The sequence below is a fragment of the Entelurus aequoreus genome, linkage group LG17, assembly GCF_033978785.1.
Source record: "Entelurus aequoreus isolate RoL-2023_Sb linkage group LG17, RoL_Eaeq_v1.1, whole genome shotgun sequence".
Classification (NCBI taxonomy): Eukaryota; Metazoa; Chordata; class Actinopteri; order Syngnathiformes; family Syngnathidae; genus Entelurus; species Entelurus aequoreus.
The window spans coordinates 41,396,897-41,413,413 of record NC_084747.1 but is presented as its reverse complement, the minus strand read 5'-3'; the positions used below and the strand labels follow the sequence as shown (position 1 = coordinate 41,413,413).

The window sequence follows — 16,517 nt, the reverse complement described above, 5'->3', positions numbered from 1 at the left end:
GTTCTGTGGTCTGACGAGTCCACATTTCAAATTGTTTTTGGAAACTGTGGACGTCGTGTCCTCCGGACCAAAGAGGAAAAGGACCATCCGGATTGTTATAGGCGCAAAGTTGAAAAGCCAGCATCTGTGATGGTATGGGGGTGTATTAGTGTCCAAGACATGGGTAACTTACACATCTGTGAAGGCGCCATTAATGCTGAAAGGTACATACAGGTTTTGGAGCAACATATGTTGCCATCCATCCATGCCAAGCCACGTGTTACATCAACGTGGCTTCATAGTAAAAGAGTGCGGGTACTAGACTGGCCCGCCTGTAGTCCAGACCTGTCTCCCATTGAAAATGTGTGGCGCATTATGACGCCTAAAATACCACAACGGAGACCCCCGGACTGTTGAACAACTTAAGCTGTACATCAAGCAAGAATGGGAAAGAATTCCACCTGAGAAGCTTAAAAAATGTGTCTCCTCAGTTCCCAAACGTTTACTGAGTGTTGTTAAAAGGAAAGGCCATGTAACACAGTGGTGAACATACCCTTTCCCAACTACTTTGGCACATGTTGCAGTTAATTATTATTTGCTAAAAATAAATAAAGTTTATGAGTTTGAACATTAAATATCTTGTCTTTGTAGTGGAAAGGGATTTGAAAATCATTGTATTACGTTTATATTTACATCTAACACAATTTCCCAACTCATGGAAACGGGGTTTGTAGAACAATCAAAGATCATTTCTTGATAGCGTCTGCTATTCAACATCAGCAAAGCCATTACAGACCTAATACTTGTGACAATATTACAGCGGACATCATGTCAGTTTGACGCATGGGAAATGTGGTCTTCTGGCAAAACACTACCGCTTTGGTCCACTGGTGCCGCCAAAGTCAACCAAAGCTGAAAGATGGAATTCGATGCGAACGCTTTTGTGCCACCAGAAAACTAAAAGAAGATGAAGGACGCCTACGAGCAACTACTGGTATCGTGGCAGAAGCTGTAAAACAACCAAAGAAACAAAAAGTACAATAAAAACAGAGGCTATTCGGATAAAAGGACAGTCAAGGATCAACATTACCACGGCTTTCACTCGCTGGCGTGAGCTCAAAGACGAGGAATTTCAGACCGATGCTGCCTTGGCTCTGTTCCTGCTGAACTAGTAAGTGACTTTTGATGCTCAAATCAAAATGCTAATGCTAATGTTAGTTATCGTAAATTTGTGTGGTAGCAATAAATAGCCACTAGTGTGACCGTTCGCAGTTCCACACTACTTCCTTTCAGAAAAACTCTCCCACCGGTCTTTCTTTGCTTCGGACCTGCATCCGCCCCGATACATTCTTGTTCTACAAACGTCATGTTTGTAGAACAATCCAAGATCATTTCTTGTTAGTGTCTGCTATTTAACATTAGCATATCCATCAGAGACGTCATATTTGTGCCAATATTACTGCGGACATCATGTCAGTTAGATGCTATAAACGCTAGTACGCATGGGAAATGTGGTCTTCATCTGGCAAAACACTACCGCTTCGGTCCACTGGCGCCGTCAAAATCAATCAAAACTGAAAGATAAAAGTCGATGCGAAAGCCCACGTGCCGTCAGAAAACTAAAAGAAGATGAAGAAGAACGCCTACTACTACTGGTATCATGGCAGAAGATGTAAAACAACCAAAGAAACAAAAAGTAAAATAAAAACAGAGGCTACCCGCATAAAAGGACTACTAAACTAGTAAGTGACTTTTGATGCTCAAATCAAAATGCTAATGTTAATGTTAGTTATCTGAAATTTGCATGGTAGCAATAAATGGCCACCAGCTCGATAGTTCCACACTACTTCCGGTCTTTCTTTGCTTCGGACCTGCATCCGCCCCGATACATTCTTGGTAGTAGCTTCATTTTTGTAGAATGATCCAAGATCATTTCTTGATAGCGTCTGCTATTTAACATCAGCATAGCCATTACAGACCTAATACTTGTGACAATATTACAGCGGACATCATGTCAGTTTGACGCATTGGAAATGGGGTCTTCTTCGGGCAAAATACTTCCGCTTTGGTCCACTGGTGCCGCCAAAACCAACCAAAAGTGAAAGTTCTTCAGTGGGGCTTTAAGTAAAAGAACTGGACTGAGGACACGTTGGCAAAAAGACTGTCGAGCACATTGCGGTCAGTGGATATTTTCACTTTTTTAATCTCAGATTTCCCCAAAGAAAAAAGTTACAATCCATCTAACAACGACTCTTGTACAACAACATAAATACTGTGCTGGAAAACCAATTCCAAAGAGTAATCTTGTTTTTTTGTAGTCTCTTTCTGTAAACATTGAAAAATGCAAGTCAAGTCTGCTCGGTTCTCAACAAGATGACGACACCTAAACAACGAGGAGAGTTCCTTGCGTGGGGCCAACGGTCCTCGAGCGAACAAGACGCGCATGTTCACGCGGAGAGGAGCGAACTCAGCAGGTGTGGCGGACAGGCGCTCATCAGGTGGGTCAGAAAAGGCTGGTCAGTGTGGTCTGTGACGGGCTGCGGCACTCGTGGACGTCCAGGCCGCCCGCCACCGAGCTGAGCACCGAGGTGACCGTGGGCATGCTGGGGTTGGTCAAGTCTGTCAGGGTGGTGGGCGTGCTGGAGGGGCTCATGGAGGCGTTGGAGAGCTCGGAGGCGGGGCCGGATGGCGTCCCGCCCTGCAGCGTGGAGCCGTCGGATGTCTTGTCTGCACCCGTGCTTTCTTGTCGCAGAAGATTCCTCCGGAATTTGGCTCGAGCATTCTGGAACCACACCTGTGGAAAACGCTATATTGTTAAGTACGGTCAAGACAAATGTTATTTAAATTATATTTCAATGTTATTTCAATGTCCATCCACTGATTTTCCACACAGATGATGGTCGACCTAGGTGGCTATCATTGTATCGCACACGCGCGCACACACACACACACACACACACACACACACACACACACACACACACACACACACACACACACACACACACACACACACACACACACACACACACACACACACACACACACACACACACACACACACACACACACACACACACACACACACACACACACACACACACACGTGGTATTTCACCTGTGGCATTTCACGAAAGTGCAATTCAATAAACAGACAATATTGAAATAAATGTCGACGTTGGAAAAAAAAACCTCCTGAGTAGTGATCAGAGGCTGGTGAGTCATCTGATTGAAACTTCATAAAATAGACGTATCTAAAGGTAGGCCTTTATCAAGGTAGTAATTTATCAATTACCGTGCATTCCGGACTATAAGACGCTACTTTTTCCTACACTTTGAACCCTGCGGCTTATGAAATGGTGCGGCAAATTTATGGATTTTTTTTATCGCTGATTGCCATAATGTTTTGTGTTCAATAGCTTTCAATAACCCCAAGCAGAGGACTGGAATGGTGTGTTATTGTTTGTGCTATGGCGCAATCTTTTGGACGAGTTTGCTCACTGCAGGTGCTGCGCGTTGAAAATGTACTTCCTGTTTTGCTTCAAACCGAAAGTAAAATTGTCCAGGGTGTTTGTGCTCGAAAGGATTCTTCATCCATCACTCTAAGCAACGCTTGCAAGTTTTACAATATACCTAAAACAATTCTTACTTACTAAACCGTCCCATGTGCGAAGTCTGTAGTTCAAGCATTGTCCATGCTTTCGTAATATAATGATGCTAGTGTCGTTAGCATTAGCTAATATGCTCACACGTCTACAAGTGTCTGTATTAGTATTATTAACTTACAATGGCATTATTTTTGTATTGTTTCAGTTTCAGTAAATTCACCAAAACGTCACCGTGGAGTTATTGAGTCTGTTTAGCTCAGTGGTTCTCAAACTTTTTTTGTCATCCCCCACTTTGGACAAGGGGGAGTTTTCAAGCCCCACCTGCCCCCATCGCCCCAACAGAACGCTAATGCCAAGCTTAACATTTTCAAATTTATCGAACATCAAGTAACATCAAGTTTTATACATTCAAACTCAATAACATAAAATAAAATCAAGTTCAATAATAAATAAAATAACTGTGCAGCTGTGGTATAACTTGCATCAAGTTCAATATAAAAAAAAAAATTACTTGCATCAATTCAATAATAAATAAAACAAAAGTGTTATAACTTGCATCAAGTTCAATAATAAATCAAAAAAAGTGTTATAACTTGCATCAAGTTCAATAATAAATCAAAAAAATTGTTATAACTTGCATCAAGTTCAATAATAAATCAAATAAAAGTGTTATAACTTGCATCAAGTTCTATAATAAATAAAACAAAAGTGTTATAACTTGCATCAAGTTCAATAATAAATCAAAAAAAGTGTTATAACTTGCATCAAGTTCAATAATAAATCAAATAAAAGTGTTATAACTTGCATCAAGTTCAATAATAAATCAAAAAAAGTGTTATAACTTGCATCAAGTTCAATAATAAATCAAATAAAAGTGTTATAACTTGCATCAAGTTCAATAATAAATCAAATAACTTGCATCAAGTTCAATAATAAATGAAAATAAAAGTGCCACTTTGCAATCTTTGCCAAAAAAAGGAGGACAGGGCAAGTGAACATGAGTTTTACAGTACTCCAGCATTAGTGGCTGCAATGAGCTTGTTTTGCACTGCACAGCTTTTCAAATCGGGGTTGCAGGCTTGACACTGCCACTGTTAAAACCTCATTGAATTCGGGGCTGAGCTGCCTTGACGCGAGTGCTTCCCGGTGAATGACACATTGTGTCCAATGCGCATTTGGCGCAACCCTCTTTATTAGAGCCTGCAGCCCGTTTCTTGACTTTGCCATGCACGCCATCAGAGCAAAAGCCCACACAGTTTTCCCATTTAAGGTCGTGTTCTTTGAGGAAACTGTCCATTATCTTGAACAGCTCATCAGCAGTGGCTCTATTTTTTATGTGGGGCGCCCCACACTTTGAGAAACGCTGGTTTAGCTGATTGGAGAGCTAGCTTCCGCAACTAGTGGGTCCATGACGATGGCTTCTGTTTTGTTTGATCCTCTGTTTTACTGCCGTGTACAGACACTGTTTGGAAACAATTAAAATATGTAAATAAACATTTAAAAACTATTTCTGTGTAAATAACTAATTTCACAATTTATACATCTGCGGCTTATAGTTTGGTGCAGCAAATAGAGCTGTGAATCTTTGGGCACAAAACGATTCGGTCGATTCGATTCGGTTCTTGGGGGTAACGATTAGATTCAGAATCGACTCTCGATTTATAACGATCCTCGATTCAAAATCAATACTTCTTTTTTTTTTAAACATTGGGTGCCAGTTCTGTGATTAAATACATTCCTCCATGAAATAGATAAACAGCTCTGATACACTTCTATATTACTTAAAATAAAGTAATATAGTCAAATACAAATAGGGCAACAAGAGGAATATCCTAGATTTATCTTTTCTAAAGTAAATCTGTACAACAGATATGATAATCTACATTGACAATATGATTTGTCTGAGTGGCTGGACGAGACAGATTAAAAAAATAAATCGATAGTGGATGTTTTTAATCGATTAATAATCGTTACAAGTAAGAACAGCGATTCATTCACAAATCTATTTTTTCCGCTGCTAATATGTGGAAAAAATATTATTTTTATTCTAAAATGTAGTGGGTGCGGCGTATATTTCGGTGCGCCTTATAGTCCAGAAAATACAGTAGTTTGCTTGATTAATCAAGTAATCAGATAAAATGTAATTGAATGTGGCGCACCGCCACAGCCTTTTAGTCACTGCCACACCTTGAAAATAATTGTTTTTTTTATTACTTGAAAAAAAATTAAGTAATATAATATATTGTAGCCCCCAGAAGAAATCACACAAAGTCTGACGCTATTTTTAACTTTTACTACCAATCTTATAATAACAAATGGCACAATTCCAACAGGTTTTACTTCCCTCGCAAACACTTTCGTCTCGTGAGTCCGCGCTTCCCCGGACACACAACACTTCCTCATTCTCCGCCAACACCTTTCAGGCAAACATGGGAAAATCTGACATCAAATCCAAACCACACGAACATAAAACATTAACATTAGCTGGTTGTTACAGTATGAATTGATATAAATATATATATATATATATATATATATAAATATATATATATATATATATATATATATATATATATATATATATATATATATATATATATATATATATATATATATATATATATATATATATATATATATACATATATATATATATATATATATATATATATATATATATATATATATATATATATATATATATATATATATATAGTTTACTATTTGCGCACTATTGACAAGTGATGTACCGAAAACTTGACCACCGAAAAATTACTTTGATCACCGAAAACGGCGCTGCCAAAACCGGAAGTAAACAAAACACACGCCATTGTGACCACGCCCATAACCACGCCCCCCTTGCCACAAGTATCTTGGCAGTTTAGAGGAAACCCTGTTGCCTCAATGTGTATCTCAAAGAAAATAGTTTCAATAAAACATGTTCTGCTTGCCATAGCCTTCATTCTCTTATTCTAATAAATGCTTATCATCAACATATAAATGTCATCATGTGAGCATTAATTAAAAAAATTAAAAAACAGCCACGCACACCACGGCTCTCATGTACGCTCTATTGTAGCGGCCATGCAGAAACTATGACACGTTTCAGTAATCCATGCAGTCAATATTTCATCCGTTTTTATTAGTTGCTTTAATAAACGATTAATTAAAGCAACAGAATATAAATCCAAGCTTTTTTCTAATCAAATTAATTGATCAATCGTTACTGTCCCAATTGATTCAGATTCAGAATCAGAATCAGAAGTACTTTATTAATCCTCAAGGGGAAATTAAGATTTTCAGAACAATCCCAATTCAAGAGCAGACAAACATTACAGGCAGACAGAACAGGATCGCTGACGGGTCTGCCAACTTCCGGCGCCTCATTCCTAGGTGATGATTCAATTCAGAATCGGTTCAAATCGGATGAGAAATGTGGGATTTGCAATAGATTGTACAAACCCTGCTTCCATATGAGTTGGGAAATTGTGTTAGATGTAAATATAAATGGAATACTATGATTTGCAAATCATTTTCAACCCATATTCAGTTGAATATCCTACAAAGACAACATATTTGATGTTCAAACTGATAAACATTTTTTTTTTGTGCAAATAATCATTAACTTTAGAATTTGATGCCAGCAACACGTGACAAAGAAGTTGGGAAAGGTGGCAATAAATACTGATAAAGTTGAGGAATGCTCATCAAACACTTATTTGGAACATCCCACAGGTGAACAGGCAAATTGGGAACAGGTAGGTGCCATAATTGGGTATAAAAGTAGATTCCATGAAATGCTCAGTCATTCACAAACAAGGATGGGGCGAGGGTCACCACTTTGTCAACAAATGCGTGAGCAAATTGTTGAACAGTTTAAGAAAAACCTTTCTCAACCAGCTATTGCAAGGAATTTAGGGATTTCACCATCTACGGTCCGTAATATCATCAAAGGGTTCAGAGAATCTAGATAAATCACTGCACGTAAGCAGCTAAGCCAGTGACCTTCGATCCCTCAGGCTGTACTGCATCAACAAGCGACATCAGTGTGTAAAGGATATCACCACACTGTCAGTAACTACAGTTGGTCGCTACATCTGTAAGTGCAAGTTAAAACTCTCCTATGCAAGGCGAAAACCGTTTATCAACAACACCCAGAAACGCTGTCGGCTTCGCTGGGCCTGAGGTCATCTAAGATGGACCGATACAAAGTGGAAAAGTGTTCTGTGGTCTGATGAGTCCACATTTCAAATTGTTTTTGGAAACTGTGGACGTCGTGTCCTCCGGACCAAAGAGGAAAAGAACCATCCAGATTGTTATAGGCGCAAAGTTGAAAAGCCAGCATCTGTGATGGTATGGGGGTGTATTAGTGCCCAAGACATGGGTAACTTACACATTTGTGAAGGCGCCATTAATGCTGAAAGGTACATACAGGTTTTGGAGCAACATATGTTGCCATCCAAGCAACATTACCATGGACGCCCCTGCTTATTTCAGCAAGACAATGCCAAGCCACGTGTTACATCAACGTATTTCATACGTACGTTCATACATACGTACTTCATAGTAAAAGAGTGCGGGTACTAGACTGGCCTGCCTGTAGTCCAGACCTGTCTCCCATTGAAAATGTGTGGCACGTTATGAAGCCTAAAATACCACAACGGAGACCCACGGACTGTTGAACAACTTAAGCTGTACATCAAGCAAGAATGGGAAAGAATTCCACCTGAGAAGCTTAAAAAATGTGTCTCCTCAGTTCCCAAACGTATACTGAGTGTTGTTAAAAGGAAAGGCCATGTAACACAGGGGTGGACATACCCTTTCCCAACTACTTTGGCACGTGTTGCAGCCATGAAATTCTAAGTTAATGAATATTTGCAAAAGTTTATGAGTTTGAACATTAAATATCTTGTCTTTGTAGTGCATTCAATTGAATATGGGTTGAAAAGTATTTGCAAATCATTGTATTCCGTTTATATTTACATCTAACACAATTCCCCAACTCATATGGAAACAGGGTTTGTATAATGCCCATACATTGTCAATGGGGAGAAAATCCTGGGAAAATCGGGAATTTTGGGAAAAAGAAAACATGTTTTGCGTTTGATATATCGGAAGAGTAGTGTGGGTGGATGGATGAAAGGTCTAAATTATGTTAAAAAATACCGCAACATTTTCAGAAGGGCAGCTAATGAAAACATCTATTCATTTGAATTGGAATTTCTAGAAAACTGGGAATTTTTGAAAATATACATACAACCACAATTGTCCTAGATGATAAAAATGGACCAATTTAGTGTTGCCAATCAACCTATCCCCAGGTGCATGAATGTGAGTGTGGATGGTGTCTGTCTATCTGGGTTGGCCTTGTGATAAAGTGGCAACTTGTCCAGGCTGTACCCCACCTTCCGCCCAAATGCAGATGAGATAGGCTCCAGCACCCCCCGCGACCCCGAAAGGGACAATCGGTAGAAAATGGATGGATGGATGGATGGATGGATGGATGGATGGATGGATGGATGGATGGATGGATATAAATGGGTTGCTGTTAGAATTTTTGGAATCGGTTGAAAAATGTTGACATACTAACTGTTTGAATTGAGAATGGGTATTTCGGAATTCCTGGAATTCCGGGAAAGCCGGGAATTTGTACAAAAATGAAATAGGAGCGTTTGTTGTCTCAACTAAGAGGAGTGTTTTGAAGGTGGAATGGTCAAAACGGTTGAAAAATGTGGACTGTGCAAACTTTCCAGGAAGAGGTGAAAATAGGGCTTTGGAAAACCGGGAATTTTTTTTCAACTTGATTGTCCAAAGTGAGTGGAATGTGTGGTTGGTTCGAATTGGGTGAGAAATGTGGGAGTTGTGCAAGTTTTAAAATTGGCCCATTCATTTTCAATGGGAAACATGTCTCGGAAAACTGGGAATTCTGGGTAATCCGGGATATTTTTCTAGAATGTATTTAAGGGAGCTCACGATTCCCTGTTGAGCCGAACATTTTGATACTTTAACGGTTCCGATCGGATGAAAACTGTGGGCTGAGGAGCGCGCCAAACTTTTGCAGGGGATAAATAACAAATAGATGATTTTATTGTGTAGAATCTTATATGTGGGAATGCTTGGACATTCACACAATGACAATAATAATAATAATAATAATAAATAGATGATATTTTGGTGTAGAATGTTATATGTGGGAATGCTTGGACATTCACACAACAATAATAATAATAATAATAATAATAATAATAAATACATGATTTTTTTTGGTGTAGAATCTTATATGTGGGAATGCTTGGACATTCACACAATAATAATAATGATAATAATAAATATATTATTTGTTGGTGTATAATCTTATAAGTGGGAATGCTTGGACATTCACACAATAATAATAATAATAATAATAATAATAATAATAATAATAATAATAAAAATATGATTTTTGGTCTACAATCTTATAAGTGGGAATGCTTGGACATTCACACAATAATAATAATAATAATAGCAATAATAATAATAAATTGTGGGGGGGACGGGTCCTGACTGTTGTTTGTGCTTACGCACCAAACAGCAGTTCAGAGTACCCACCCTTTTTGGATACACTCGAGGGAGTACTGGAAAGTGCTCCCCCGGGTGATTCCCTTGTCCTACTGGGTGACTTCAACGCTCATGTTGGCAACGACAGTGAAACCTGGAGAGGCGTGATTGGGAAGAATGGCCGCCCGGATCTGAACCCGAGTGGTGTTTTGTTATTGGACTTTTGTGCTCGTCACAGATTGTCCATAACAAACACCATGTTCAAGCATAAGGGTGTCCATATGTGCACTTGGCACCAGGACACCCTAGGCCGCAGTTCCATGATCGACTTTGTGGTTGTGTCATCGGATTTGCGGCCTCATGTTTTGGACACTCGGGTGAAGAGAGGGGCGGAGCTTTCTACCGATCACCACCTGGTGGTGAGTTGGCTACGATGGTGGGGGAGGATGCCGGACAGACCTGGCAGGCCCAAACGCATTGTGAGGGTCTGCTGGGAACGTCTGGCAGAGTCTCCTGTCAGAGAGAGTTTCAATTCCCACCTCCGGAAGAACTTTGAACATGTCACGAGGGAGGTGCTGGACATTGAATCCGAGTGGACCATGTTCCGCACCTCTATTGTCGAGGCGGCTGATTGGAGCTGTGGCCGCAAGGTAGTTGGTGCCTGTCGTGGCGGTAATCCTAGAACCCGTTGGTGGACACCGGCGGTGAGGGATGCCGTCAAGCTGAAGAAGGAGTCCTATCGGGTTCTTTTGCTCCATGGGACTCCGGAGGCAGCAGACAGGTACCGACAGGCCAAGCGGTGTGCGGCTACAGCGGTCGCGGAGGCAAAAACTCGGACATGGGAGGAGTTCGGCGAGGCCATGGAAAACGACTTCCGGACGGCTTCGAAGCGATTCTGGACCACCATCCGCCGCCTCAGGAAGGGGAAGCAGTGCACTATCAACACCGTGTATGGTGCGGATGGTGTTCTGCTGACCTCGACTGCGGATGTTGTGATCGGATCGGTGGAGGGAATACTTCGAAGACCTCCTCAATCCCAACGACACGTCTTCCTATGAAGAAGCAGTGCCTGGGGAATCTTTGGTGGGCTCTCCTATTTCTGGGGCTGAGGTTGCCGAGGTAGTTAAAAAGCTCCTCGGTGGCAAGGGGGTGGATGAGACCCGCCCGGAGTTCCTTAAGGCTCTGGATGCTGTGGGGCTGTCTTGGTTGACAAGACTCTGCAGCATCACGTGGACATCGGGGGCGGTACCTATGGATTGGCAGACCGGGGTGGTGGTTCCTCTCTTTAAGAAGGGGAACCGGAGGGTGTGTTCCAACTATCGTGGGATCACACTCCTCAGCCTTCCCGGTAAGGTCTATTCGGGTGTACTGGAGAGGAGGCTACGCCGGATAGTCGAACCTCGGATTCAGGAGGAACAGTGTGGTTTTCGTCCTGGTCGTGGAACTGTGGACCAGCTCTATACTCTCGGCAGGGTCCTTGAGGGTGCATGGGAGTTTGCCCAACCAGTCTACATGTGCTTTGTGGACTTGGAGAAGGCATTCGACCGTGTCCCTCGAGAGGTCCTGTGGGGAGTGCTCAGAGAGTATGGGGTATCGGACTGTCTGATTGTGGCTGTCCGCTCCCTGTACGATCAGTGCCAGAGCTTGGTCCGCATCGCCGGCAGTAAGTCGGACACGTTTCCAGTGAGGGTTGGACTCCGCCAAGGCTGCCCTTTGTCACCGATTCTGTTCATAACTTTTATGGACAGAATTTCTAGGCGCAGTCAGGGTGTTGAGGGGATCTGGTTTGGTGGTTGCAGGATTAGGTCTCTGCTTTTTGCAGATGATGTGGTCCTGATGGCTTCATCTGGCCAGGATCTTCAGTTCTCACTGGATCGGTTCGCAGCCGAGTGTGAAGCGACTGGGATGAGAATCAGCACCTCCAAGTCCGAGTCCATGGTTCTTGCCCGGAAAAGGGTGGAGTGCCATCTCCGGGTTGCGGAGGAGACCCTGCCCCAAGAGGAGGAGTTCAAGTACCTCGGAGTCCTGTTCACGAGTGAGGGAAAAGTGGACTGTGAGATCGACAGGCGGATCGGTGCGGGGTCTTCAGTAATGCGGACGCTGTATCGGTCCGTTGTGGTGAAGAAGGAGCTGAGCCGGAAGGCAAAGCTCTCAATTTACCGGTCGATCTACGTTCCCATCCTCACCTATGGTCATGAGCTTTGGGTCATGACCGAAAGGACAAGATCACGGGTACAGGCGGCCGAAATGAGTTTCCTCCGCCGGGTGGCGGGGCTCTCCCTTAGAGACAGGGTGAGAAGCTCTGCCATCCGGGGGGAGCTCAAAGTAAAGCCACTGCTCCTCCACATCGAGAGGAGCCAGATGAGGTGGTTCGGGCATCTGGTCAGGATGCCACCCGAACGCCTCCCTCGGGAGGTGTTTAGGGCACGTCCAACCGGTAGGAGACCACGGGGAAGACCCAGGACACATTGGGAAGACTATGTCTCCCGGCTGGCCTGGGAACGCCTTGGGATCCCCCGGGAGGAGCTGGGCGAAGTGGCTGGGGAGAGGGAAGTCTGGGTTTCCCTGCTTAGGCTGCTGCCCCCGCGACCCGACCTCGGATAAGCGGAGGAAGATGGATGGATGGATGGAATAATAATAATAATAATAATAATAACAATAATAATAACTAGATGATTTTTTTTGGTGTAGAATAGTATATGTGTGAATGCTTGGACATTCACACAATAATAATTATAATAATAATAATAATAACTAGATGAATTGTTGGTGTATAATCTTATATGTGGGAATGCTTGGACATTCACACAATAAAAAAAAATATAATAATAATAAATAGATAATTCTTTTGGTGTAGGATCTTATATGTGGGAATTCTTGGACATTCACCCAATAATAATAATAATTACTAAATTATTTTTTGGTGTAGAATCGTATATGTGTGAATGCTTGGACATTCACACAATAATAATAATAATAATAATAATAATAAATAGATGATTTTTGGTGAAGAATCTTATATGTGTGAATGCTTGGAAATTTACACAATAATAATAATAACTAGATAATTTTTTTGGTGTAGAATCTTATATGTGGGAATGCTTGAACATTGACACAATAATATTAATAATAATAATAATAATAATAATAATAATAATAATAATAATAATAATAAAAAGATGATTTTTGGTGTAGAATCTTATATGTGGGAATGCTTGGACATTCACACAATTATTACAACACCAGTGTCAAGGTAAGATTCCTAGAAGAAAAACGGTGATTACGCCTTAGAAGTTATTGATAGCGGCGGTTAATAATAAAGCTAAAAAGACACCTGCAAAGGTAATTATCTTCATAACCAAATTGTTCATTTAATTTTGTGTATTTGCCACCCCTTGCATATGAATACTGTGTCATATCTTCCCTGTTATTCGCAAATAGAACTGACAATGCTAACCAGGCAAGGCTTCAATGTGAGTGCGAGTCATGCAGTCGCTCACAGAGCCCAGGGACAACAAGCGAGGGGGGGGCGGCACATCAGCTGCAACGCTCGGCGTGAAAACTTGAAAGCATCAAAGCAAAACGACAGCTTTGTCTTCTACAAACGTTAATTAAAACAGCGGGATGAATTTTGTCTGAGGAACACGATTGTCAAAGTGTCTTGTTCCCTCGATAATATCGCAGGCTACACAACTGAGTGCGCTTTTGTGTACTCTAATACCTGAATTAAACAGCTTTTTGTTTGATTACATTTTTAAGTTCAATTTCAAGTAAAAATAAAAACAATAAAATAACATTCATATATACATATATATATACATACATTTTTTTATTTTTTTTCAATGAAGTCTTCGGATGCATTTTAAAAGCATATTTAACATATTGTAGCATTCTGTTCATATAATTATAATAATTTCCAATTCATATGTTAAATAATCATAATAATGAATAATTCATTTTATATATTTTCTGGTTTATATTTAGTTTACCATCTCAAGGAATACATTTTTTGCGCACAGGAAAGTGTTGGGCCTGAAAAGTCAAATCATTAAAATAACTAGTAGTTGTTGCTTTTCTTTACCTTTTTTGGCTTTATTTTATGAAAACAACTTCATGTAAAAAAAAATATATATATATTTTGTTGATATTGTTACATTGTCGCGTATTGGTGTGTCCATATTTGTTCACAAATAGGTTTGTTGTTTGCCGTCAGTCGGTGTCCTAAGTGTGTCTTATTAGAATTAGGGGTGTCCTGATGTGACTTTTTCCCTGCAGATATGATACCGGTATTGAAGCCCTGATATTTTACCGATATTAATCAGATATGATGTCCTCAAAAATTTTTATCATACATACCGTATTTTCCGCACTATAAGGCGCACCGGATTATAAGGTGCACCTTCAATGAATGGCCTATTTTAAAACTTTGTTCATATATAAGGCGCACCGCATTATAAGGCGCATAGAATAGACGCTACAGTAGAGGCTGGGGTTACGTTATGCATCCATTAGATTGAGCTGCGCTAAAGGGAATGTCAACAAAAAAAATAGTGATTGTACTGACACTTTTACTTGCTGCTCTCTGTTCAACAACTCCCTGTTCGAGTTTGTCCTCCAACTGTAGCCATCTCACTTTGTTCCCTCAGAAACTCTGTTTAGTCTTCTTTACTTGGTGCAGGTCATCATGTTGCTTCCTCCACTTCCGTACCATTGATTTGTTAATGTTAAATTATCTCGCTGCTGCTCTCTATTCCCGTGTTCTACTGCATGACTGATCGCTTTGAGTTTAAACTCTGCATCGTAAGCGTGTCTCTTAATAGGAGCCAATTTTGGGTCTTTACATAAAGTTTAGGTCTCGCAATTACGGTAAGCAGCCGCCAACTTAATTTTCCCCCGTAGAAGAAGAAGCGCTTCTTCTTCTACGGTAAGCAGCCGCCAACTTAATTTTCTTCTACGGTAAGCAGCCGCCGACTTCATTTTCCCCCGTAGAGGAAGTGCTTCTTCTACGGTAAGCAGCCGTAGAAGGGTGAAAATGAAGTCGGCGTAGTTACCGTAGTTATTGCGAGACCTGTTGTGGCTCAATATTGGTCCATATATAAGGTGCCCGGTGCGCCTTGGTGCACTGTCAGCTTTTGAGGAAATTGGAGGTTTTTAGGTGCGCCTTATAGTGCGGAAAATACGGTACTTGTAATATTTTGTGGTGTGGAATGTCATAGAAGGTTTGATGAAGGGAAATAGGTCAAACAAAAAAACTAACCTATTTATTATTGACCGTCTGGAATGTACTTAGGCTGTCTTTAAGTTGAAGTGGAGTAGTTGTTGTGTTTTTTTGGCAACAACTGGTGGCCACAATAATTCATTAAGTTACGCTCATGACGATGTAAATTGAATGATGCGGACACGTTTGTTACTGGATACTTTCTAATAGGGTTGTCCCAATCCGATATTTGGATCGGATCGGCCGCCGATATTTGCAAAAAAATGCGTATTGGCAAAGCATGGGAAAATGCCGATCCAGATCCAGTTTTTAAAAAACTCCCGGTCCGTGTTTTCCAATGCACCGATTTAAATAATACATTCCACTTTTCTGCTGCTCACTAATTTCCGTTCCGCATTTTCCAGCACACTTTCAACACATCCACAGGTCTGTGTCCTAACCGTTAAGACGGCCATGTGAATTAAAAGTTACCGGTAAAAATGTCAGCTGTCTCTGTGCGATATAGAAAATGACTATATGGTGATATTGGAGTATACATTCTCACGCAGTTGCTTTTAGCTGCTGGCATTACACGACAGGCTCTTCTCAATCTTTTCTGTGTCTCCTTCTCACACACGTCACATACTGTCACGTCATACGTCACATACGTATACGGCCTCTACCAGCAGAGAGGTAGCAGCATGGCTAACGTTAGCTGTGATGCTAGCGCAGCCGTGCGAGTGGTAATACGAATGAAGGAAGAATTAATTAATTCCCCCAAAAACAGCAGGGGGTCCATCGTCTGGCGGTGGGAATATGTCGAACAGACATTCGTAATTTGTGAAGTGTGGAGCAAAAGCGTTGCTATAAAAAGTAGCATTACTGCTAATATGTAGCAGCATTTGAAAAGTCACCTGCTAGAGAATGAAGAGTGTTTGAAACTCCGCATGTCAACATCTCCGTTCGGTGCCACACGCCCACACCATCAAAATGCAGAGGCAAACATTTCCAGATCAATACCGTATGAAAAAAATAGTGATTTTTTTTAGTTGTGATTTTCTTCTCTGCATGAAAGTTTAAAAGTAGCATATATTAATGCAGTATGAAGAATAATGTTTTAATGTAGACACATAGAATCATCATACTGCTGTGATTATATGCATCAAGTGTTAATTCAAGGCTAAGGCAAATTATCA

At 41.0% G+C, this 16,517-nt stretch overlaps 1 protein-coding gene across 2 annotated transcripts in view; it reads right to left on the bottom strand.

The window, feature by feature from the left end:
* Nucleotides 1-2,168: 2,168 nt before the first annotated feature.
* The window catches only part of lhx2b (LIM homeobox 2b), a 45,031-nt gene continuing 30,682 nt past the window's right edge, over nt 2,169-16,517 (bottom strand). For both annotated transcript variants that reach the window (XM_062025694.1, XM_062025695.1), the window contains exon 5: nt 2,169-2,773. In XM_062025694.1, coding sequence (XP_061881678.1) covers nt 2,483-2,773 — 291 coding nt within the window. In that variant the 3' untranslated portion in view covers nt 2,169-2,482. The remainder of the gene's footprint in view (nt 2,774-16,517) is intronic.